At 41.0% G+C, this 27,549-nt stretch overlaps 1 protein-coding gene across 1 annotated transcript in view; it reads right to left on the bottom strand.

Annotated features, from left to right (window-relative positions):
* Window positions 1–17,411: 17,411 nt before the first annotated feature.
* Window positions 17,412–27,549, bottom strand: part of LOC145405459 (latrophilin Cirl-like) — a 32,531-nt gene continuing 22,393 nt past the window's right edge. The window contains exons 3-6 of the mRNA XM_080276805.1: window positions 23,329–23,435; window positions 19,663–21,357; window positions 18,786–19,108; window positions 17,412–17,667 (exon numbers count right to left, since the gene is read on the bottom strand). Coding sequence (XP_080132931.1) covers window positions 18,801–19,108; window positions 19,663–21,357; window positions 23,329–23,435 — 2,110 coding nt within the window. The 3' untranslated portion in view covers window positions 17,412–17,667; window positions 18,786–18,800. The remainder of the gene's footprint in view (window positions 17,668–18,785; window positions 19,109–19,662; window positions 21,358–23,328; window positions 23,436–27,549) is intronic.

The following is a 27,549-nucleotide window of genomic DNA, read 5'->3' as shown; positions in this document are numbered from 1 at the left end:
GCACCCACATACAACATATTGAACTTTTGCCTTTGCCCACACTGGATAAAACTGTTAGGTCTCAAGCTTTCAATCAACTGTTCTCTTTTTCTTCCATGGACTACTGTATATTCTGTTAGCTTCTCTAACATCAGTATCTAAATGAGATTAACAATTATGCTACTCGAACTGCTTTGGCAAAGGTGTATAGGCAAGGTACTGACATTAGGCTATATTAAGCTACAAACGAACAAAAATGTATACCAATTTAAGGCTTAAGAAAAAAAAAAAAAAAAACTATTTCTTGACCGTGAGAAAAATCTTACTACAAAATACTTATTACCTTCACCTGATGGAACTGGCCCATTCTCAATTTCTGTACTCAAGTTACTGCACAAAATATCATTCCTCGGTTACCGGTACTATAACTTCACTGAACAGAACTAACACTCCATCAGTACTCTGTGGTAGCTTGAATTTCAGTTATCTAGCTATCTAATCTATGTGCCAGGTGTCTTCCTCCCATAGGGGTAGGTCACAAATGCTTCCACATTGCCCCGTCCTTTGCCATTTGGCTGCCCTCCCTCCAACTCACATCCTTCCCTCTCATCTCTCCATTCCATCTCTATCAATCCTTCCACCTCAGACCCCCTTCTTCCATTACTCTCTTCTCCATCCCTTCATCTTATCCTTGCTTATAATGTAAGAATGAATGTCCTTGGTCAGTTCAGCCTACCACAAATACCTGACTACACTGACGAGAGAGAGAATCTGACAGGAGACAGACACACAGACGGTACTATAATCTGACAGGACACAGAGACACAGACGGCACTATACTTATCTCAACAGACTTATGTCACTCTCCTCGATGCAATACCCCTCGCTACTCGCTGAAGGCTCCCATCGCTCCTCTTGAACCAGACAATCAGCCAGACTCTTGTTGCATCGTTCACACCAGCACGAACCCAGGGCCACCACAGGAACACCACTGCAATGATTGTAGAAATACAGTACAAATTACTTGCATTTAGGGTAGACAATTATACAGCAGATAACACCACTACTACCTGCTACTTGTGACACTCCAAACTCCACACAAAGACGCCACCCCAAACACACACACAAACGCCATCCCAAACACCACACACAGACACCATCCCAAACGCCACACACAGACGCCACCCCAAACGCCACACACAGACACCATCCCAAACGCCACACACAGACGCCATCCCAAACGCCACCCCAAACTCCACACACAGACGCCATCCCAAACTCCACACACAGACGCCATCCCAAACTCCACACACAGACGCCATCCCAAACTCCACACACAGACGCCATCCCAAACTCCACACACAGACGCCATCCCAAACTCCACACACAGACGCCATCCCAAACTCCACACACAGACGCCATCCCAAACTCCACACACAGACGCCATCCCAAACTCCACACACAGACGCCATCCCAAACTCCACTCACAGACGCCACCCCAAACTCCACTCACAGACGCCACCCCAAACTCCACACACAGACACCATCCCAAACTCCACACACAGACGCCATCCCAAACTCCACACACAGACGCCATCCCAAACTCCACACACAGACGCCATCCCAAACTCCACACACAGACGCCATCCCAAACTCCACACACAGACACCATCCCAAACTCCACACACAGACGCCATCCCAAACTCCACACACAGACGCCATCCCAAACTCCACACACAGACACCATCCCAAACTCCACACACAGACACCATCCCAAACGCCACACACAGACACCATCCCAAACGCCACACACAGACACCATCCCAAACGCCACACACAGACACCATCCCAAACTCCACCCCAATATTCACAAAGACCCCATCCCAAACTCCAAAGGCAGACACCACCCCAAACTCTACACACGGCTCTGATACCCTTCTATGGTCAGCTATTACAATTTCAATTATGTGAGTAAGGTTTAGAAATACTTAGGAATGTTTACAATACAAACTAAAATCAATAGTATCATCATGAAAGAAATTAGTAGGAGGAGAAAGGAAAAACAACTTACCAAGAGCGCTTACAGCCTCCTCCAGTTGCAGTTCACGCCAGACTGACCAACTCAAAGCCGGCGACTTCGCTCCCTCCTTTCCCCCACTAGTTCCCACCCCCTCCACTAATTTGCCAGTTTCCAGCCACAACCTCCCGACCTTCACTCATCTTCCTCCCTTCCATTCCTCCGCCCCTCTCTCTATTCTACCATTTCCTCCTTTCCCCACCTAGTCTTTCCTCCTCTTGTCATCGTTCCCTCCACCACTTCCTCCTTCCTGAAAAGCACGCTTCCTCCGTCCCCACCCCTCCTCCATCCCCCGCTCCCTCAACTCCTCCTCCCTCCCCTCCTCCATCCCCCGCTCCCTCAACTCCTCCTCCCTCCCCTCCAACCCCTTCCTCCTCCCCCCTCCCCTCCAACCCCTTCCTCCTCCCCCCTCCCCCACAGCCTCTACCACCGCCATCACCAACTACAACCATTACCATCAACAACTACCACCAGTACCACCTCCACCATCATCAACTACCACCATTACCATCATCATTACTACCACCACCAAGTACCACCATTATCACCATCACCAACTACCATCATTACCCCACCACCACCAACTACCACCATTACTACTACCACCACCACCAACTACCACCACCACTAACTACCACCGTTACTACTACCACCACCACCACTTACAACTGGATTAGATGTTGTTTTTGTTGCATTAACTGCCAGAAAGAACCCTGTTTAAGTGAACAAAATCACAGTAGAGAAAACATATCAATTAACACTTATTATGATAATGAACAGAAAATTAGAAATACCTGTATCAATGGTACAGTTAAGGATGAGGATGACGTGATTGCTGAACACTGGAAGGAATGCTTAAGTATACAGCTACCATCATCATCATCATCATAATCCTGATCGCTATTCCCACCTAAACTATCTAAAAACAAGGGAGGAGAGAGTACAAAAGTGGAAGAAATATCAACAACATGGTCAGAGGTATGGGTCACATAATCATTCAAGCCCCAGGTTCCACTTCACAGGCCTAACCATCTGTATATATACTGTATACAGGGTGTCCCAGATGGAATGTCATAACTTTGGAAAATGACAGATGATGGAAGTCAGAGTAAAAAAAATTAAATGTTATATCAATATGGGTCCAAATTTCAGCTGTTACTGAGGTGTATTACTAATGACTTCACAGGCAAAATATAAGGTACTGTATATAATTCTCACCAACATGGTAATTAGTAACTATACTTCATATTGGCTGAGATTTGGACCCATGTAGATATAGCATTTTTTACTAAGAACCTCCTTATCTATCATTTCCCTAAGTTATGTCCTTTCCTCCCAAGACACCCTGTATATCACTGTATATAAAAAGGATTTCTTCGGAGGTGCAATAATATACCACAAAATGAAGACAACATATGCAAAAGTGAAAATTAACTAGGATGACAATGTGCAATGAATTCTGATTTGCCTACATGCTGAGGATGCTTATTCTTTTCAGAGAATGAAAGAGACTTCAGCAGATAGTACATAAATTGAACAATGTATCCAGAAGGAAAAATGTAAAGTAAATGATGATAAGGCTGCTAAAATTATAATTTCAAAGATATGGCTTGGAAATTATTTACAATGAGTTACAATCAAGGGTTCAAAAAGTGAGCACAATCTGAACTAAGAATGCTATGGTGAATGGGCTGATGAATAAGTGAAACATCTGATATAACATGGAACTGTAATGTGCAAGCATGGAAAAACTGATAGCGAAATCACTTTGGCAAGGGAGTGATGAAACGAGTACCCCTTTTGTCACACAATCTCTCTCTCTCTCTCTCTCTCTCTCTCTCTCTCTCAGCTATGAGCATACCTGTATGCAGACACAAGCCTCTTGAAAGGGCGGCGTGCAATCATAAAGGCAAGAGGAGGGTTTGTGTTGTTGAGAGTTGTCTGTAGCTGCTGCACAGTCGGCCTGTGGGGAGAACACAAACGTACAGAAGTTAGTCTGTTTTCATCTGACAGAACTGGGTCACTCAGGCAATTTGAATACCAAGCTGTGGTTGCATGATATTCAGTGAGCCTTAGCTATGAGGTAGAAATGAATCTCCTTCGTCACTATTCAAATTTATCCTCATGTCTAACTACATCTGACCATCAACTGAGCTGAAAGAGATTTTGAATCTTTGTCAGATGAAAACAAATGGATTATAGGGTCAGGTTAACCCCTTCAACAGGATGATGTATTATACTAAGGTCAGGTTACCACACCAGTATGATATTGTCTATTACTAAGGTCAAGTTGGTACAAAAGAGATATGCCTTCATGTGGTACCACCAATACGACCGGGCAGTGGAGCTGGCCTAATGTACAAACAAGTTACAACCCTCAGTCCCCTCCCTATCTTCTGAATGAAGGAAGGTAGACTGCAGGAGGAGGACAAATTCAGTCAGTAATTCACTACGTGCGCATTTCAGATGAACCTGGGACTACAACTACTACTACTACTGTTATCTCCACACATTTTATTCAAGTTAGACTTTTTAAACTTAACATCTTTAGCATGAGAAATCTTTCTCCACCTGAGTAAAACTGTCTGGAGGTAACAAGAATAAATTATCAAACTACGTCATCAGACTGAAGAAGTTAAGTGTGCTTCACCGGGATGCTGAGTATGAAGATGTTAAGTAATATACAAAGGATATCTCTCCACTTTTTAATATAAGACTTTTAAATCTTAACACTAAGTAATATATACTGTACTCAGCTCCTAGCATACCTGTACAATGCTGTTTTTTTTTTTTTTTAACATAACACTAGCTAACTAATACAACTCCAAGTATACATATGAGTACATTACTGACAAAGACTATCCCCTGGATACTACAATGGAAAAATCAAATCTTCAAATCCATTACAAAATACAGTAAACAAAACCACAAATATCTGGGATATCTCTTGCGGGCTAAATTTATTGGTGCCTCCTTAGCTTCCAGTAGCTCTTTCTCTGAATATCCAGCTAGTAGATTAAAGTTGTATATCCATGTTGAGGAGGCTGCCTTAAAGACATTACACCAAACCAGTCCATAACGCCTGTGGTTGATAGGTATGCTTGGCCAGACAGACTGGGGTTGGTCAACATCAACAACAGGTAACCACTAGGCTTGTCACTCAGTGTAGAGCCACCTGAAGTGGAAAGAAGAGTAATAAAAGTGAGAGGAAGGACTGGAGAAAAAGGAAGAGACGAGGGAAAACACACGAGAGGACTGATAAAGGTGAAGAAATAGGAACCACTACATAAAGTCAGTGGATGATGGTTGCCACCACCTACCACCACTGCTGATGGGAATGCAATAATATTAACAGGTTCATGTGGGAATACATTAGGCAGGACAAGTGATATACTTACCTATCACCTGATGCCTTAATCATGTAAAGGGTGGCCACAAAGGAATTGCCTTCATGTTACCCTGTCCTCTGCAATCAGGCTGCCCATTCTCCAACTCACACCCCTGTCTATCACATACCTCACCATTCTGCCCCTCCATCTCATTCTTGGTCTCCCCCTGCTACTGCCCCCTTCTGCATCACTCACATACCATACCAGTCAGCAGTGGCATAACCATGGAGGGTGAGGGTCTGGAAGGTCCCAGGCCTTCCTCAACCAGTCCCTTGTCCCCCTCTCCCTGAACTGCCTCCCCTCCATTTGAAATTTCATGTTATTTAATACAACATGTGCACATTATGCAGCAGTGGGTCCCCCCGAGAAAAGGGTTTGGCCCCCAGTTTGGTCTCCCTGGTTCTCGATGCCTAGTTATGCTACTGTTAGTCAGTCAGTCCTTCTCCATCCCCACCACATGATCACACGAGTGGTTGTGAAACTTCAGGCAAATGTCTGGAGAATGTAATTATATCACAGAAATATCATCAGTTATTCATGAGCTCACCCACGAAACCTTAAATTTTCTATCATTGCAAAGGAGTTTTCCAAGCAAACTCCAGGCTGAACGATGTTAAATCCACTTTCTTCCCTTCTTATCCTTCCTCTTTTCTTTTATCCTTCCTTTTCTTCTTGTGCATCACACCTTTTTCCTCTCCATTCTTACTTCTTCAGACCTTCCTCTCCTGCTGCTGCCTTACTATTCCACCACCCAAAGAATTATTTTCCTGTCTTGCTCTATTTTCTTTTAACCATTAACACATCACCTCTCTCTCTCTCTCTCTCTTTCTCTCTCTCTTTCTTGTAAGGAAATCCAACACACACACACACACACACACACACACACACACACACACACACACACAGGCCAGTAATAGTGTAGTAATTGCCGTAATAACAATAAACGACCAATCACACATCCCATCACACCTGGCACGGTTAATCATTCAGACATGGATTATTTGTAAGTACCATTGTAGCTTAGGTCAGGATTCCAATAAAGTCTTAACCCCCCCCCCCCTCTCTCTCTCTCTCTATTTCTATCCATACGTATCGATGTGTCTAAATATATCTCTCATGTAACGGGTCGTTTCCAGTAACATTCTCTCTCTCTCTCTCTCTCTCTCTCTCTCTCTCTCATTGCATCACCCAGCAGTATATTCCGTATGACTCAATTATGCCCATTAGCAATAAAAACAACTAATTATTTTTTGAGGTTAAAGAAGTCTAATGGCAGTGTCTTGGATCGTATACTGGCGTGTAATTCTGAGCTTCCTTTTTCCTATTTCTATATCGATTCCACCCCATGCAGCTACTGAGTATTCGTGGGATTTGAAGTTCTGATGTGGAATATAACTTATCCTACTCTCTCTCTCTCTCTCTCTCTCTCATGCTACAGACAATTTTATTCCGTGACAGGCGCCTTCAACACAGACCTATCTCCATATGATGAATAAAATTTTCTGGAGGTATAATAAAAAAAAGGGGGGTCATCGTCCCGAAAAGGTTAAGCCATAGAAAACGAGGCTTTTTTTTTTTTCCCTTTTTATCTTTTACTTAACCCACAGACAATGATTTTTTTTTTTTTTTTTAACACCCAACGAGACCTTTCTATTTATCATTTTATTTTATTTAACCAGTACACAATGAGCCCTTCTTATTTTTTATATATTTTTATCTCATTCAGTTTTTTTTTTTTTAATTTATTGAAGCAGAAGCTGCGATGCTTTTTTATTTTATCGTATTTAATTTATATTTATTTATTTACTAAATAAAATCGTCCAGCAGTTACAAAAATAGATTAGTTACTTTCTCACATCCTGAAAGGCCTCCTAATCTTATCACTTATCTTACTATATATCTTACTATTTATCTTACTATTAATCTTACTACTAATCTTGCTATTTACCTATTTTATTTTATCCTGAGAGAATGAGAGGCAACTATTTACCTGCATAAAGTCGTCTGCCTATATTAAGAACAAAATAATTCACTTAAGAGGTTAATGAAACAAGGTGACAGACAGACTGAAATAATGAGAAAAATGGTCGAACGTCAATGAAAAACCCTAATCCATCTTCAGCCCTAGTGTTCACCTGTTCATTTGACTTAATTAGGGAGACGTTAATGATGTTTATAATTATGCATCATTAATATTAGTCAATTAAGGTGTTCGTAAATATGAAAGTTGTTATTAGTTGTGTGTATGAGGGGTGTTGTGTGTAGGGGGGGCTTGTGTGTGAGGGGGGTGTTTGTGTGTGTGTGTGTGTGTGTGTGTGTGAAGGGGGAGGGAATTTTCGTCTCTATGGAATATGACCTTACAGATGATATTACCTTCCCCTACTGTATATGTGTGCTTGTCGAGTGATTGGAGAAGATTCATCCGCATGGTGTAAGTGCTCTAAGACGATATTCCCTTACCATATGTGTGATTGGAGTATAATATTCGCCCCTATGGTATACGTATTTAAGAAAGTATTTAATACGTATTTAAATCCAGTGAGAAAAATGTGTGCATGTGTGTCTATGAAAAGCACTTAGGCTTAGAGAGAGAGAGAGAGAGAGAGAGAGAGAATTTTGCCCTTGTATGACAAGACCTAGTAGTCTTATTGGGCTTGGAAATGGGGACGTTAGTGACCTATTCCTATAGAAAACGTTCACTGTATGTCTAGCCTAACCTTCCAAAAGTTACTCATAAGCATTAGATATATACGTAATAAGTAGGGAAAATTTAAATAAGCTGGCTACTAGCGGGCGCCCCTTTCTTGCTTGCCCCCTCCTCCCAGAATTGCCGTCTATGGCGTCGTTTTCTTGCTTCTCCCTCCCCCCAGAATAGCCGTCTAGATCCGCTTATGGGTGGGGGCTCTCACCATCCACTCACTCAGTGTAGTGCTGTTCTTGGGTATCTGCCCTTTCCTCTCCACCCTCTTTTCCTTCCCTCCTCTTCTGTTTTTCTTTAATTCATTCTTTCCTCTTCCTTCTGCCCACGGGTGACTTTACACTCCCTCATTTGTCTTTCTTTCCTTCAGTCTTTCCCGTTCCTTCTATCTATGGGTGACTACACTGAGTGAAAGCCGAATGGTTTCCTGTACACCAGGAAACCAATTACTACGCTGGATGGTAACCATATAACCAAATTAATGAGTCTGGTGGTTTAGTGGGTAATTGCGGGGCTCCAATTGGACTGAGCTGGTGAAGGTTTATATCCAAGGGAAGGTTGGGGTTATTGCTCATGTAATGCCACTCAGGGATGAGTGAGGCTGGTCACTCTCATCTTAAATGTCAGGACCAACTTGCTTAGCCCCGGGCTCCTATGCTTCTCGTGGGGCAACGTAAGATTGGATGATGGATCAAGGATGGATTTTATTTATTTTGAACTGGTGGTAGGTAGGGGCGCTCACCATCCATTCACTCGATGTATTGCTGCTCTTGGGTGTCTCCCCTTTCCTCTCCTCCAACCTTCTTTCCTTCCATCCTCTTCTGTCTTTCTTTCCTTCATTCTTTTCTCGTCCTTCTGCCTACGGGTGACTTTACACTTCCTCTTCTGTCTTTATTTCCTTCACTCTCTCCTCTTCCTTCCGCCTGTGGGTGACTTTACACTGAGTGACTAGCCAAGTGGTTTCCTGTACACCAGGAAACCATTTACTACGCTAGGTGGTAACCACATAACCATATTTTGGCACCTGGTGGTTTAGTGGGTAATTAAGGTGCTCCAATCGGATTGAGCCGGTGGAAATTTATATCCAAGGGGTGGTTGGGGTTAATTGCTCACGTAATGCCACTCAGGGATGAGCAAGGCTGGTCACTCTCATCTTAAATGTCAGGACCAACTTGCCTAGCCTTGGGTTCCTTCGCTCCTCTTGGGGGGGCGACATAGGACTCGATGATGATGATGATGATATTATAATGAATCATATTCTACTGTTTATGATTGCATCCATCCACATATCCATTGGTGTATGGTAAGAGTGAAAGAAAACAAGTTCTTCATATATGTACAGTATATATAATAAAAATATTCACAGTACAAAATGATATACAGTATATAGGAATGGTAATCTTAACAGCTTAAAATGTGGTGTCTGCTCAGTCTAGAAGTGTTTTTATTTATGCTAAGTACTGTACAGTGATTGATAACATAATGGATGAATAGTTTACAAAGAAAATGCATGAACCCAATGAAAATAATGCTATGTGTAGTAAAAAAAAAAAAAAAAAAAAAAAATGGAGATCCTGGAGGCCCTTTTAAGAAGAATGCAATCCTTCACAGTGTTCCTCAACAAAATTGTAGCAAGTGATAGTTTGTTGCTGGAGGGGGATACCTTCACATGGTTCAACTGATGTAACCAGGTGGCTCTCCTGCCATCTTTAGTAATTATATTTAAAAAATGTCAGGCTGAGAAGCAGATATAACACCTGAATATACCGTACTGTACTGTTTGTACAAGCTAGACTACTGCAGGTCTTTCAATGACATCACAGGTAAGATGACCAGCATAGCTAGTTAGGTGTTGACTCCTGATTCTCTGCTGTTGAATAGGCATATGAACTAGTTTCAAAATTACATTGGAAGTACTGTGAGGTTACATCATCCCCCTCCTGTACTTAGGTTGTGTCGAGACAAATCCATCACTCACTGTAGCTGTGTAAAGTCAGGAACAAAAGTTTGCCTAATGTATCACTTCTTCTACTTCTTACTTTCCTCTGCTGGCTAATATTGTTTAGCTGGGAGAGGCTTGGTGTGTTTCTGTACACGGATGATTCTTTTTGATATGGTTACATCGGGAGGAAAATGATGGACTTGCCCTGTAAGTGTGAAGTATACGCAGTGGAATAATAGCTGAATTCTGCCGCTGATTGTATGGGGAATGTGAAGGGGTGTGAACTTCTTAAATGTGCTATCAATGACCAACACTGAGTGAAATATATGTATGATATTAACAGTGGTTGGAAGCAACATGATGCCCTAAATTAATTCACTTTATTTACATACTGACTAGCTGTGCTGGGCTGAAAACAACTTATTGCTTCAGGCAGATGAGTTGGAGCCCAGCAAAAAAAACATTAGACATGCCGTGCTCCAGACACTCCTATTAATTTAATAATACTGTATCATACAAAACAAGGACAGTAACATCAGCATATCATGACTACTTATTACATGATATTATACAGTTTCATAAAGTGTTCTGGAGCTGACTGCTGACTGTCTGATGATCAAAACACCAAAACAGTGAGGGTGTGAAATATGTTGGTTTAAATGAGAGGCACAGACCATTGACAGTGGTGAAGTAATGGAATGCAAAGAAATTTAAGAGGAAGAGTTGTGAGGCAGGAGGATGATAGTAACACTCATTCTGTGACAAATGATAAAAAATGCATGTATGGAAGAACAGTATCACACTCCAGTACCTTTTTTATCAGTTGTTTCTATGGTGGTACTGCCTTTCCAGAGGGGAAAGAATACATTAACCCTTTCATCTGTTGATATTCTATATTTCATTCATGCTATGCCCAGACGATTATAATTGCTTAAGAGAGACTTTTTGAATTAGAGGAATTAGATACAACCTTTCTTAACACTTTCAGAAATCTTCCTAAACTGAAAAAAAGTCATCTAGAGGTAGCAAGAATAATATGGAAATGATGTCATCAAATTGTGGGGGCTAATCTGGGCACTAGAAAGAGCAGACTGTAGAGAAATGAACCAATGCACAGGTGTGTAGATAATCTCTTCAGTCCAAGGACATATTTCTGTTTTCTATGTTTGCTAACTCCAGGTGATTTTATACACATTCAGATAGACTCTTCAAACTTGAGGCCATCATTAACTCCTTCACTACTAGATATTTTTTCCAAAGCTGAATACCTTTATAGTAATTTGGAAGTAGCAAAAAAAAGTTGGGTAACTATGTCACCAGATTCAAGGATTCAAACACTTTAGGTATGAATGTGAGACAGCTGTTAAATGATGCATATTGTGTGAAAGTAGAGTGCAGTAATAGGTGAGAAAATTGTATAAAAGATGAATACTTATGGAGTGGATAACATAGTACTGATACTGTAGAAGGTTAATGCAGTATGAGTGTCAATGTGAGAGGGACTGTCCAATAAAGCATACTGTTTGAGGGCAAGGTGCACAGGTGGGTGAGAAAAATAAAGATGAGTACTTATGGAATGGACAACAAAACACTGAACGAGTAAAGAAGTAATGTGTAAAATGAAAAGTAAGAAGATTATACAAAAGATGAATGCTTATGGAGTGACAACGAAGCAGTGACTGAGGCTGTAGGATATACAATGGAAGAGTAAATGTTGGAAGGCGGCTTGGAATGGGATGAATGACGGGGCTGTTGCTGAGTTGGGATAAGGCTACATAGGTTTTTTTTCTCTCTAGTAACTATCCTGGATGAAAGTTCTAGATACATCTGGTACAGCCAAGGAATCAACAATCATCCCTGTTTTGTCTCAAGATTATTTAAAACTAAAGAAGCACTGTTTCAAGTGGTTTAATGTGCATCCCATATGATTTGGCTTTCTTGCTATGTGTTCATCAAACTTTAGGAAGATAATCAATTCCCTGACTGTGATATAAAGACAGAAAAGGGAAACATAATATTTAACAAATTATGCCGGAGCTTGGATCTGATCCTATATTGCTCATGAGGATTATCAAGTGAATAGACTGAGAAAAAATAAAAGTCAGAGAAAATCACATATTCCATTCAATTAGAATCCTCAGATTGCATGAGATCCACTTCTGTGTTGACTAGCATTCTTATGACTAATTTTGTTTAGGCCAATGCAATATATTTTCATGTACTGGCCCAACTATGCGACTATTAAGACACACGTAAAAGGCAATAGATACCCGGTATGGTCATGGTAGTACAGGTCACTTGGTATTACTTCCTATCATTATCTAAAGCTGAGAATTAAAGCAGTAAAAGCCATATTATCAAAACTAAGAGCAAGAAGATGTAAGCAAACCACTTAATTTGACAGTTATTTATTGAATAGCTGTTATTATTTAATGTGATCAATCTGCATGCCGCACTGCAGAAGCAAGTCTATAATTTTTGGTCATTTATGGAATGCCTGTAATTGTTAGATGTAATCAGCCTGCATCCCACATCATAAATGTAGTTAGGAACAACACAGAGAGGTCAGATATGTTCTATCTTTGTCAAATGCCATCATAATAAAAAAGTATGGGCTTACCCACACCTCCACACTCTCAGTTTTAATATGACCATAAGGTTCTGAGTCACACTTCGTATACACTCAGCCTTGAGGCCTATTAAGAAATGTAAGACCTGAATATGCCAACAAGAAAACAAAGGAGTGAAAAGACTGAAAAAGACTGCAAAAAAATACACAAACCAGTTCACTCTGACAACGTATTATATACAGTATTTTATTACTGATACCACCAGACAATATTTATCATCTTTGGAGAGACTTTTTAAACTAGATGAGCTAGATATAACCTTCATTAACCCCTTTAGTACTAAAGGTCTATCCTAAGTTTAATAAAATCATCTGGTGGTACCATGAATGAAACAGAATACGTCATCAAACTGTAGAATTTGAATAATGTAAGCAAAAGCTATGGATCTGCAAGACTCAGGAGTCCATTTAAGCTATGGTCAACATGAAACCTGTACTGTACTTACTAGAACATATTAAAGACTAAATAACAAAAGGCATTGGAAAGACAATATTGTGCACTATCTAGTGTAGAATTATCTGATCAAGGGGTGACAAGGATTGCAATAGAAAACTCATAAGCACAGTTACAACACAGGGCACTCACAGAGTGCATACCTCTAACAAGGCAACACCATCCCCTCTTTTGACCTCAATCTTCAATCTTTTCTGCACAAAATTTAAATACTTGGTCCTCTGGTGGTTCTCAGTCATTATTCCTAATTGCATCCTTCAGTCCTGTAGATTTTTTATAATGCTGCTAAAAAATAGTTAAACAAACACACCATACCAAGGATATAACCTCCTTGGCAGAGGTAATAAAATACAGAGTTTCTCTTTCTGAGGAATAAGTGAACCTGTCAAGATGGCACAAATATTAAGCATCTATGAAGATAAGGGCATTTCCATACAACAAAATTACAGCATACTTATGGAAAAAACAAAACAGCTATAAGGAAAAGTTATGTGACATACAGTCAACAGCAGAAATTCTCTCCAATCATATGTATAATATGAACTGATAATCTGGTAGAACTAGCTGAGAGAGCAAGAATCAATAAAACATGTCAAAAGATTTAAGGGGTCAGTAAGTGGACATACAAAGCAGTCAACTCTTCACCACAGCACTACCCGGTCACCGGCTCACATTGTAGGCTTGAAGAAAATTTCTGTTGATGACAATACATGGTACAGAAAACAAACTTCATTAGACAACTAGACCCTGTGAATACTGTGAATGACCAACCAATACACAAAAGATAATGAGCACCATGACTGGCCTGGCAAAGGTCCTAAGCATAATCAGTAGCGTCTCGGCCAACAACTGAAAATTTGGTGATCCTGTAGTTCATTTCCTTTAACTTGGCAGAGATGTTCATTTTTTTACAGCTTATTTTCCTGTGGCTCAGTAGCAGAATATGACAACACTATGGCTCTACATCCACTTCACAATACATCTTTGTGACTCAAACACCATATTCTAGTGCTAATCTCTAGCCACAGCTCAGCAATCAAGATGATGATGTGGCAAATTTTAGCCAAGTTAAAGTGAAGAGAGAATAGCCACCTTCTTCAGTGACCTCTTTGACCCTGGCAGGATGTGGGTGACCCCCTGGGATGTCATGTTCTTGACAAAGACGTGGAGCATGATGGTGATGAACAAGATGGTGCGTACAAACTACACGTCTGCTTGAAGAATGTGAAGGGGATGAGCAGGGTTGTCAGGCATACCTGTAGATGAACCCATGGAGAAAAAGAAACCATTTAGGCACAGTTCTCAATACCTGGACTTCATCAACCTTTGTATTTTGTTTACCAAATGAAAAAATGAATATACTGTATGATGAAATAAATGACCTCTACTTTTGTAGGGAAAATACTCATATAGACAGGATATCCTTGAGCTGTCTAGTTGTCATTTATTGCCTGAAACTACAAGCAGTAAATGTTGAGTATCTCACATCAAGTGTGTACTGTAGTTATGACTAAATTGTACATGCTAATATTTGTCTGCCATTCAATTCACTGCCTTGATTGTTGAAATGATTAAAATTTGCTTACAGCTGACTTGAAGTCTTTGAATGATTCAGTGATCAAATACAGTTTAAACCACATTATCTTGACAGGCAGAATGTGCTTCCTAAAATCTTTGTTCAGCTTCATTTATATACTTAGTGACAAAATGGGTCCTGTATCTTGAGAAATAAACATCATAACAATGAGAATGAGAGATATATTAAATGAGGTTATGTGAGTAAGGTCGATGACAGAAGGGGGAGGGGAAAACCAAGGGTGAGGTGGAGGGATGGAGTGGAGAGGTATGTGGGAGAGAAGTGTGTGCATTGGAGGAAGGGTAGTTAATCAGCTGAGGACAGTGACATGGAAGTGATATGTTCGTAACCACCCCTTACTGAATTAAGGTGTCTGGCTACAGACAGACTGAGTAGACAGGGAGTGTTGTGATCCAGAGTAGTGCCTCTGATCCAAATGGGGACAAAAAAAAAAAAAAAATGAAAGAAAGCTCTAAGTACGTTTTTCTTTCTGTGCCAGAGGAGGTTGGATATTGTGTGCAACAAGTACATAGAGATAATTGTATTCATCTGTGTACTTCTTACAAGTTTAACACAAAATGATTTTTGCTGAAGTCTGCCAAGTGATGGCATACATGGGATTTCATAATCAGTGCAACAGTGATTTCACTGCTGCCATCACTGAGATGTCATGGCATCTATGGGAAAGGTATCTCCCACACAAAAGTATACAGTAGTTGTGATTAAAGGATCAGCTTCACAAATCCTGTCTCAGAAGGGGGTTACTCAAATGTGTTGAAAAAATGTAAAGTAAATCAGATGCACCTGCAGAGTCAAGATGAAGCAGAGGTCATCTTCACTGTGTACAGGACAGGTACTAAATGCCACTGTTAAATAATTTGTTAATTAGGAGTTCACTGCAGCATTCAACATGTGTGCAACTATGCTATTTTGACTGCCACCACTGAGACATATGCTCAGTCCTTAGGAATACATGCTTTACTACAGAGTGCCACAGGCTTGTAATTATATCAGAGATGAAACATTACTCTTATTGGATATTTCACTTAGTGAGTATAATCTTCTGAATTAGGGTTTCAAACATTACAAGAGAGATAATGAACACCTGAATTTTGTTCATTTTCAAGACAGTTCTTTGATTTTCTCATTTTCTTTCCCTGTTATACCCTGTAATACCTCCTTCCTTCTTACCTCCAAGATGTGGACCTTGTTGTAGTGTGCCGAGTAGTCCATTAGCAAGGAGCAAGAGTGGGATAGGTACATGGGAAACACCATCAGGGTGTACCTTGGCTTGTATGTTTTTGTGACCTGTGGCAGAAAAAACCCATATTAAAACTGGTACAGTCATATGAACAACAGTACTGTATTACTGATGCCATGAAACATAGATTCACATTGTAGTCATTAGCAGATGTGTCATATGAACTACAGTACTGTATTACTGATGCCATGAAACATAGATTCACCTTGTAGTCATTAGCAGATGTGACTCCATTACAGAGAGAAAAATCTTACATATGCATTGCATGTGATAAGAACTAAGAGCATATCAACAGGCATATATTTTGGGCAATTTTACCCTATGTGAAGTCTCCTCTAAGCTGAATACAATATCTCAAACTGGACATAATCTGGGAGAAGTAAGAATAAATTATATGTCATTGTACTGAAAGACTTAAACCCACAGATGCCTAGGGGTCCTCAAGAACGGTGGAATTGGACAATTATCGTGCATTTATAAATTTAATAAAGGGAGGAACCCCAGAGTACAAATCTAAGAGCTTTGTGACTATGAGATGGAAGGGCAGTACACCAAGTTCCCTTCCAGCAGAATCCCCCACACAGCAACCTTGACACTAATGGGTTAGAGACTGGCAAACCCATCAGTTTCTTTAATTCATTGGCGTTTAGAGTACAGTAATTTGAAAAGGAGGGAATTAGGTATTTCTGAAAGTCAATAAAAGGGGAATCCCATGGTTTGGACCTATTAGTTTTGTGACTGGGAGCTCAGAGGTGGAGAGTGTTATGCACAGTACCATTCCAACAATATCCCCAGCAGAGGAGCCCTAGGTAGTAACAGGTTAAAGAAAAATTTCTCTAACCTCCCCAAACTAGGTCTTCCCCAATCTGAATAAAGCTGTCCTGCAGATGATGATTTACTCATCATAGGATCGACCTGTCACTGTGAAAGAGTAATATTCTACACCTTAAAAAACAAGAATTATGTAGACTGTACCTTGAACAAGCTCTTGTATATTCCATCAGGCACCACCTCGGTAGGAAATCACTCAGGCCCATATTTTTGTCAGCTTATGAGGTTTACCAGCATCTCTTCCTTATCAATTTGTTTCTGTATCTGGTATATTAATATTCTCATCACAGAAGAGAATCTTAATGTGAAATAATCTAAATAAATTGCTAAGGAGGGGGTGCTAGAAAGCATACTAAGTCAATAAACATGGACCGTATTCTCATCGGTTAAGGAAGCTCCCTAACATCTCTTCCTTACAAATATATTCCAAAAGAAGGCACATTAATATTCTCTTATAAGTTATTTAAACACTCTTTGTCAATTTTTACCAAGATTTAGATACCATAAAAGAGAACAGTAAGGTGCAATATTCAGCATAAGTCAATAAGGAAGAGGTGCCAGAAAGCCTCTAAGCCCACTAGAATGCAACCCTGTTTGGCCATCTGAGCTTTGATGAGCATGTCTGGGCCCTGTTTGAACTCCGCCATGGATCTCTGCACTGTGAAGGAGGCGACCAGCTCTTTGCCGAGTAGGGACAGCTGCACAAGGACGCTACACAGCTGGATGTTGAAGGGGTAGAAGAAGATATGGAAGGTGCAGACGAAGGAATTGCTGTACAGTAGTGTTGTTGGTGGTGGACATTCTCAGCGGCATCCCCGTCATAAGCCTCATCTGCAGAGAGAGTTGGCTGGTCAGTGTGATAAGCAGGAATGCTCACTGTCTACTCGCTTGATGTAATTAAAGAATCTTAATATCATGCATAATGGGCGTACTGTAGTTATTCTGTTATCCCCTTCAGCCTCAGAACATACTTTTCACATTAATCATAGTAGCTCAAGACAATTTTATGTTGCTGTGATAGGATAAAAATGATTTTCATTATACTCCCTGCTTTGAAAGGTCTCCTCAGAGGTAAATAATTGATTATTAGGTGATTTTATGAATAATGAGAAAATATATCACATGAGAGATGGGGTTAAATATAATGTGAGATTTATGATAGGAAAGAGGAGAAAGGATAATACAATAGCCATAAGTTTCCTGCATGTTGTCAAGGTGACTAAGCAAGGCAGAAAGATGTTAACTTCATCTCTGTTTGCACCGTCAAGTGCTCATCTTGTAAATATCCTCGTAACTCCAATGGCATGGGAGGAGGGTTGGGGCATCGAACATTAGACTTCCCTTCTCTTGTAACTAATATCATGAAATGGGTCAAAACGTCACCGCCTCATTCGAAATAATCTCAGACTTGGCCTTTGTTTTCTGTTTACTGTGATTCAACTGAGTTATGGAAGTGGAAGAAGGGTTGTGGAAGGAATATGAAAAAAAAAATCACAGGAAGAGAGAGAGAGAGAGAGAGAGAGAGAGAGAGAGAGAGAGAGAGAGAGAGAGAAAGGCTTAGTAGTATGCTAATAATAAATACATAATAGTATTTGCAGAGGCAATTACTAGCCTTGTACAGAGACAATTGATCCAATCACTCATTCTCAAAAAAAAAAAAAAGGTTTTAATATAAGATTTATGTCAATGACCACAATGAATCAAGCCAACTGCCCTAAAACTGCAAGCAACTCCTTCCGTACTATAGTCTTCTTAAGTTTATTCTCGCCATTGTTTGATGATTTCAAGCAGTGAAGGAGTTAGAAACAAATATCAGAAACCCTTTTTGCTAAAAAAAAGGTGTACTAAAAGGTGAATAGAGGCAGCAACAATAATTTACAAAAGATATGACCGTACTGAAAAGGTTAAATAAATATTCTTAACACACCATGAAACAGAAAAATCCTTACCTTGCGTGGTGGAGTCTAGACAGCCACCTCTTTTGTTTTGAGAGCATCGTCTGATGAAAGACGACAGGTGTGTATAAATGCAGAAACCAGCAATATTACATGTGCTATTAGAAGCAAGAGGGCTGGACCCACAAGCGAAAATACGAAGTAGTTATCTGTGCGTAGCCAACAGTAGTCATCTGTGCCATAGCTAAATGGATCTATCACAGCTGCCACTGCTACAACAAGCAAGGGCACACCGTAGGCTAGTATATAGTGCCACCATCGTAGTCTCAGTGACTCACATTCTACTGAACGCACCACACTCAGGTAGACATGCACCCCTGTAAGAGATCATTATCTTAGTCTGAAATCTTATATTTGCATTATAAAATGATTTAATAGAAATCTGCTTCTTCAACTGCTGAGGTCATTTGCAATGTATGAGAAAAGACAACTCAAAATGGAATGCAACAAAAAGGAATATACTGTACTTCATGAGGCAGAACACTAAGAAAAGGAGAACTTTATATGCCTGCATTAGAATTCCATGCATGAGCAAAAATCAGCAACAGAATGGTGTTGCAAATGTACCAATGAACTCTCAGCAGAGAAGATCACAGACAATCCAGGTTATATTTTGTCCTGCCTTCCATATTTCTCTTTCCTCCCCAAACATCAGAGTATTCTTCTTTCTCATATGTGTTTCTTAATGCTGTCACAAAAATATTGCATGTAACACCTTGCACTGCCACAGCTGGCAGGAAAATTTCTACAGAGTTTTGATGGTGTTGGTACAGTGTCTAACTGATATTACCCATTAGTGTATAAGAACCTAAAATATCAGTACAATATAGCATAGTACAGTATCTTGCAAATTGGTTGAAGAGAAATTTACCTCCCATGAACATCCAGGCAAAGGCAGCCAGGATTGAGTAGTGTAGAAGTCCAGCCACCACCCCACACAGAATAGGGACATCAGTTCGCCACACTCCTACGACAAACACCACAACTGCCACAGCCAAACATAAGCACACATGGCGGTGCAGTGCTGTGCGTGGTGAGGTGAGGCCACAAAACACAGATAGTAAAAGCAATGATCCTCCTACACATACTAGGCTCACCACGCACCCCACATATGTCAGGATACGCAATGCTGCTCGAGGGTCCTCTCCCTCTACCCCTCCTGTTCCCACCTCTTCCATAAGGACGGCAAAATTAGTGAGGTGGTGGCACTGGCAGGTGACATGGGAGCGGTTATTTCGGAGAACCCAGCACCCCTCATCACTCCAGGTCTCCGTGGTGTAGTCCCAGAATACACACAATGGTTGTGTAAGGTTGTCTTGCCGCAGCAGTGTGAAGGTTAGTGTCACTGGTTCAGGCAGCTGAATGTGTCTGCCTTGTCCTAAAGATGCTGAAACAACACGGGAGTTGACCACCCGGCTCACATTAGTGCCTCTTGGTCCCAGAGGTTCTGCACCTGGTGCCAGTAGGTCCTCAAGGTGGCGGTAAGTGAGGAATACTACTCGGGTGGTTCGTCCAGATCTGTTTTCGAACACTGCCTTAGGTGGCAATGTCACTGTGTCTGGAAATTCCCAGTCCAAAGCTCTGTCTTGTATGGAGGGAAAATTCACTGGGGTTCCATCTGTGGCAGCTGCTCTAACTGAGGCCAACACGTGAGATTGACGATGAGCAGATTGGCTGGCAGGAGGCAAAGCTTCTGCCAATAGAAATGCAGCCTCCTCTAAAGCCACCATGAGCTGAGAGACAGCATGGCGCCGCTCTCTAGATGCTAGATCTCCCCATGGTCCAACAAGGCCAGCTGCCAGCAAGGCTGACCCTGTGGTCAAAGCTGCCTGAAGCATCTCTGCTACCAATGCTTGGCGCTGACGGGGGTCTGGGTATATGCTGAGGTGGCGAGTCATTCGTGAGACCAACTTGGACAGAAGACGTGCTGTTGTGGTGAGGTCTCCACCATACAGAGCCTTGCTGGATGTCACTGTGGCCAAATCAGCAGCCACACCCAGCAAAGAATCCTGGGAATTGGCTCGGGTCTCCAGTGTGGTGAGCCACACACTGCGACATTCACTTAGATCCACTGCCCCAGCCCAACTATTAGTGTGGCAGGGTCGACGAGCCCATCCCAGGGCTCCACCTGGACATGGTTGTACTGCCACTTCTCCGCCCCTCGTCCAGTTCCAGACGAGACCTCTTCCATACGAGGGTGGACACCAGGGCACAGATGCTTGATTGGGGTGGTGGGTGATGGGAGAGGATGTTGTGCTGCTGCTGGCTGGGGTCAGCCCATGGCCACTTTCCACTTCCTCCACATCAACCCTCTGTGGTACTGTTGGAGGTGGCTGGGTTGTAGTGGTGGTAGTGCTGGTAGTAGTGGTGGTAGTGGTAGATGTAGTAGTGGAAGAAGTAGTTGTGGTAGTGCTGGTAGTGGTGGTGGTAGTGGTACTAGGAAGTGGAGTGGAGGCAGTGGAGGAGGTTTCATTGGTGTTGATGGAGGGGATGATGAGGAGAGGGGGACGTGTGGCCACAAACCAGGGAGGGCGTGGCCGTGCAGTAGTGGTAGTAGTGGAGGTGGCTGGTGGGGAGAAAAAGTCATGAGATAAATAATGGAAACACCTCAAGTTCATACAGTATACAATTATATGAAAAGCCCAGGACACCACATACAGTACATTTTTACTATGAGAAGTATGAATTATTGTATACAAAATTGCAGTACTACACAGAATTACCAAACTATGAAAAATTCCTATCTATCTACCTACAGGTATTTATTGCCAGATGCCTTAATATCGTAAGGGATGGCCACAAACATAGGGCGGGTCCTCTGCCATTTGGCTGCCATCCCTCCAACTCACACACCCACTCCCTCATACATCTTCCCACTCCAACCCTACATCTCATTCTTGGTCTCTCCCTCCCTACACCTCATTCTTGGTCTCTCCCTCCTCCTCTCCCCCTCCATCTCACTCACATACATTTTTTTAGTCAGTCTCTCTCTCTCTCTCTCTCTCTCTCTCTCTCTCTCTCTCTCCATTCTGTCCAAATGGCTAAATCATCTAAAAGTTTTTTTTTTTTTTTTTAACAATGTCAGTCACTGAATATAAATTTACTGGACATAAAATTTCATCTCAAAAGTTAAAACTTTGGTTCTGTTTTGTTAGGTTTAAATAATTTTCAGACAAAACTAGGAAGATACCTAATTCCCTCACACTACAAGGAGATTGTCGTGCGCTTCGTAGAAAAAAAAAAAAAAATCAGTAGTTACCTGCACTTGAAATGAACCGGGGAAGAGTGGAAATAAACTTCCATAGAGTTTCTTACAGGGTCCATCTCACGCATCCTGTATTTTTTTTTTTTTTTTCATAAGATGAATAGAGGAAGTAAAAACAAATTGAGAAAAAATCCATACCCCAGACTACAGGTGTCCTCCATTCATTTAAAAAATCTGTAACATTTGCATTTGAATTGCTGTGGGTTGCAGCAGCTGCATAACATGGTGCGGGTATGCATTCTCTGGTCCTCTATACTTAGAGCAGTCTACAGACATAATTTAAATAACTTTTACACTACGACGACATCATTTATACCTTGCTCTTGCTGTCGCCAGACAAACTTACCCAGTTAAGAGTTTTTTAACTGGTGAGGTAAGATATAGCCTTCATTAATCCCTTCACCAAACTAGATCCCCCGTATGATAAATAACATTGCCTGGGAGTAGCAAGAATAAACCACAAGTCATCATACTGAAAACGTCAATGCCAAAACGATAGTCTGTGGCCAGAGTTGTATCTAAGGAAACAGTATTGACATTATGAAGGAATGACATTATGAAGAACTTAACTGATATATTAAAGGGACTAACTACAGATATATTTATACAGTATATGCATTTTAGTAGCTGGCTTGCACGAGCCGGACATGGGCTGATAGATCTGCTATACAAGATTAAGCTGTGATCTATGGGTCTTAATGATCAGCCTGAATCAGTCCACAGCAGGATAAAACTCTTTTTTTCCTTTTCCAGTCAGAACTACTGGCTGTTAGCCCGTTCCATTCAGTCTCGGCAAATTTCCGGATACTGAAAGGCAACTGATCCGTCGAGATGGCGAACACCACGTTGTTATTTGTGAAGTGACCCACGCAATGCACATAATTAATTGTTTTGGTATAATGACTTCCAATTTATTCTTGTTACCAGCAGGTACTGGAGAGGGAAACCATGTTGTGACACTAATATAACCATGCATATGCAAACGCCCCTCACCTCCCTTCCTATGCCCCGAAAAGGGGATGGCGGACTGCTGAAGTAGGGGTTCTTCAGCCTGCAGTCCAATGGGTTTACGTTTCAGATGACACTACTACTACTACTACTACTACTACTACTACTACTATGAAACTACTTTTCATAGCTTGTACTGGTCTCTCGTGAACTGAATGTAATCATCTGGTTGTAGCAAGATTATATAAATGAGGTCCCCAGTCTGAAGGGATTAGATCTCTCCTACTCACTGTTCTGAACCATCCACAAGTACTCTTTCGTTACCTGTCTTGCACTGGTAATGCGCCTCCAGGTACTTGTGTGTACCTGGGCACCCGTCGCCAAACTGGGCAGTGCTGGCCTCAATGGTACAAGAAGTTTTTCCGGAGCAGCTTGTAACAAAAACATGGTGCATTTTTAAAACGCTGCACTACCACCACCAAGTTAGTACAGGTTAGTACACTACAGTTAGCTACATTTTGAAATTATACACACCTGTGCAGAAAAAAAGTGCTATAGAAGAGGGTATTTTCAACAGTTCGGGACACTCTTACGGTCTTTCTTATTCTCAGGATAATTTCACCAAATACCAGAACTACTACAGCGCGTTGTGGATGTTTTTACTAACCAACTAAAAAGCGAAATCAGGAACGGAAAGCTAGGACAGGACACATTAGTTCGGGTTGGGTTGGGCTGGGCTGTATTAGAGAAGTAGGGTTCGACTGGATTAGGTCAGATTAAGAATTCTCACTTTATTGTTAGCTAATGAGAATACCCACAGAACGCTGACACTTTCCTGGCGCAGAGCCCGCCATATACATATCAACGTGTCATAAATATTAGCTGAAAAGTTAGTTCTTAGTTTTACTCAAGACTCGGTAACAATGACTAATAGCAGCGCATCTATACTACTGAGATTACACCAAGTAATGCTGAAATTACCCTCTTCTAAAGCAACGTTAAATCACCCGACAAAAGTGATGTTCAGTCCTCTGACATCCACCGAAATAATTGCACGAAAACACGAATCTGCATCAAAAATACATTGAAAAACCATTCCCCCCGCCGTTTCAGCGAATCACGCATTATCAAACTGCGAAATCAAAATAAGTTTATTTTGTGCGTTGGATGCGTAAGTACTGTAGGCTGGCAAAGTGAGGAATCCATTAGGAGATATTAACGTCTATTTAAAGCACGAAACTGGATTATTTGAAGAGGAGAGAAGGAAAGAAGTTTTAGATTATATCCCTTTCAGTATGGTGATATCTTCTAAGTTGCTTATTTCTTGTCGTAGTTAAACAGTATTTCATTTTCTTGGCATTAAAGTTAGTTTCAGTCTCCCCCCCCCTCTCTGCCATCAATTACATCTTTCCACCCTACCTATTTTGCAGCATCCCAGTCTTTGCGTCTCTCTCTCTCTCTCTCTCTCTCTCTCTCTCTCTCTCTCTCTCTCTCTCTCTCTCTCTTCTCTGCCATCAGTCATTTCTTTCCACACTCCCTATTTCCCAGTATCCCCATCTTTCATCTCTCTCTCTCTCTGCAATCAGTTATTTCTTTCCACCCTACCTATTTCGCAGCATCCTCATTTTTACGTCTCTCTCTCTCTCTCTCTCTCTCTCTCTCTCTCTCTCTCTTTCCCGCCATCCCCATCTTTTACTCCCTATCTCCCGTGCACACCTACAAATCCTAATGAGCTCATCAACATACCTTCGGACCTGGGGGCTTCGTAGCTCCTTTTCCTCAGCGATTTATTCTGCAAACTAAACTTGAACATTCTCTTGTCTAATGTATATCACTTTGTTATCGACACAGTATGCACCGAAAACATACAAAATGAAATTCAGATGTCTATTTGTAAAACAAATGGCTTAGGGAAAAGTGTTACGAAATTTCCCCATCAAGAAGTAGTATGGAAAAGATGTAAAGACAGCCTTGTCTTTTTCCTGCCACTGAGTTACGTGAAATAAGCAACAAAAGGACGAAAATAAGGGCCAAGTTAAGGTGAAAAGAGTATAGCTTCTTCGCTTGCTTTTCAGTGTGTTTCCTTCGTCATTCATTTCAAGCCCTTTCTTCAATCCACTCTTGCCACATCTTCCTATTTTCTTCCACTGCCCTCGTCATCCCACCAACCCTACCTTTCTTACTATTATTTATTAATTTAAATTGGTTTAGATTTTCGTCCTTTTGCTGCTTACTTCACATAGCTCAGTGTCAAGAGAGTGCTAAGGCTCTACATCCTTTCCATAGCACTTTCTTCGTGACTACCACCATGTCCATGTGTCAATCTCTTTTTACAGCACAAGATTTAAGATGGGGATGGCAATTTTAAGCTTAAAGTGATGAGAGTGTTGTTTCTAACCTTGCGACACCACACACAGCTTTAATATTCTTAACCAAACACTTCCTATATGCATTTCGTCAAGTTTTTCAGATCCATTTGCGCCCAGTTCATTGACTCTTCTCTGCCTTAACGCAGGTATTAAACGATCATTTCTCAGCTTCTCAACATTTAATTTTTTCACTAACTTCCTCCCCCTCCTCTATCCACCTCGCTCCTCTCCGCACCATCCCTCCTCGGGCTTCCTCTCCCTCTCTGCTCCCTCCACCTCACTCACACACAGACACCCTCCCAGGCATCATCCGAAGCTCTTTAATGGTCAACGTGAATATTTTGATTAAATATGATTATACTACGTGACATAGATCTCCATTTTATCAACTGGAAGAAAATAGCCCATTGGAGGAGTCGAAAAAGCCTAGAACTTGAGGACACTGGCTGGCATGGAGTTTCCTAACGCCATCCAGTTGGGGTCGATTTGACTAGTGACCATGGAGACTCATTCCTACCTCATAACTTAAAGCTAATCGAATTTCGTGCATCACAACTTAATATTAAAGTTACGAGACTGGCCCTGTTCAGTCACATAAAAACAAACCGGCAAAATCACTCGTTCCCCATTCCCTCCATATTTTCAAATACAGAGTACTTCTCTTATCCTACTATTACTTCTCCTACCACGTACAAAATACACTATTAATTTGGTAATATAAGGCAGTCTACTGTATGAATTACATACTATTTTCTTTTTCTAGAGCAATAACTAAAAGAAAGGAGAGCATACAGTATGTGCTTGGATTAAAAGTTTATAAGAAATTAATACCCTACGATTCCATCTTCCCCACAAGCAGGTTGAAGCAAGCTCTTTCCCATTTTTCATCCCTCCAGCCTCTCTCTCTCTCCTAGGCATAAATAATCTCACTCATTAGCTACCTTTCAATTACTACGCTATTAAAGCGACGCTTAGGATATTTAAAGCCCACGGAAAAACAACGGGAACCTACGCTGTCTGGTAACTATGCAAAATTTCAACAAAATCTTCAGATTTAGATTATCTAATTTTAACGGCGTTCTTGTTCGATTTTATGCGAAATCAATGGAACACTGCTATTTTGCCGATGTTCTCTGTACACCAGAAGAGACCAACTATAATAATACCACTTGTATTGAGTTAAATAAATGTAGGCTTGTTAAAGAATCTTGCCATATCGTGCGCCTCTCGACATAGTTGTCCACGTGCGGTATCCTGGGCAGTGCATGTTACATCAGGGGGTCGGGTAGATGTGCGTGAGTTTGGGGTGATTATTCTTCCCTAACTACCACAGCATGGCATTTGACGGGAGATTTAGTGTCCCATGATGTACAACAGCACTTCGGAAGTTACTTTGATGGCAGTGATAGTGAACATAACGAAACGGTTTAGCCGTAAGAAGAAAGAAAATACGTGACGCGCTAATGGCTGGCCGTGGGACGAAGGCGTCATGGTGTAGGTAAGCCGTTTATATCCAATGCAGAAACTCGATTTTCTTCTGCTTACATGTATTTCTGATGCTTGTCTTCTGTTTATATGAAACTCTGTTCATTGTTTTATGTCCACATGTGTTTCTGTGTATTTATTTTTTTTTTTTATTTGCGCCAGGAAAGTAAAATAATTAGGGAATGAAAAACAAGTATCCTGTTGTTGTTTTTCTTTTTTAGAGGATGATGGTGGATAAACGCGAGTTATGAAAAGGTTGCAGATAATTTAGGAATAATGATGATGATGATGATGAAAAAAAAGGTTACTAATGATAGGGTTGATGGTAGTTTGTGGTTATGATAATGATTATGATAATGACAACGACGAGGATGGTGGTATTATATAGGCTATTAATGATGCTGATGCTGATAACTTGTAGGCTGTTTACGATAAGGTTAATGGTAGTTTGTGATTATGATAATGATGACGAAGGTAGTTTGTAGGCTATTAATGATAATGCTGATGGTAGTTTGTGATGATGATGATGATGATGATAGTTTGTAGCCTATTAATGATAAGGCTTATGTTACTTTGTAGTCATGATGATGATGATGATGATGATTGTAGTTTGTAGACCATTAATGATATGTTTATGGTACTTTGTGGTTATGATGATGATGATGATGATGATGATGGTAGTTTTTAGGCT

The sequence above is a fragment of the Coenobita brevimanus genome, chromosome 67, assembly GCF_032717465.1.
Source record: "Coenobita brevimanus isolate Jiangsu-jjx chromosome 67, ASM3271746v2, whole genome shotgun sequence".
Taxonomy (NCBI): domain Eukaryota; kingdom Metazoa; phylum Arthropoda; class Malacostraca; order Decapoda; family Coenobitidae; genus Coenobita; species Coenobita brevimanus.
The sequence above is the reverse complement of the archived record's forward strand: the minus strand, read 5'-3'. Positions and strand labels throughout refer to the sequence as shown.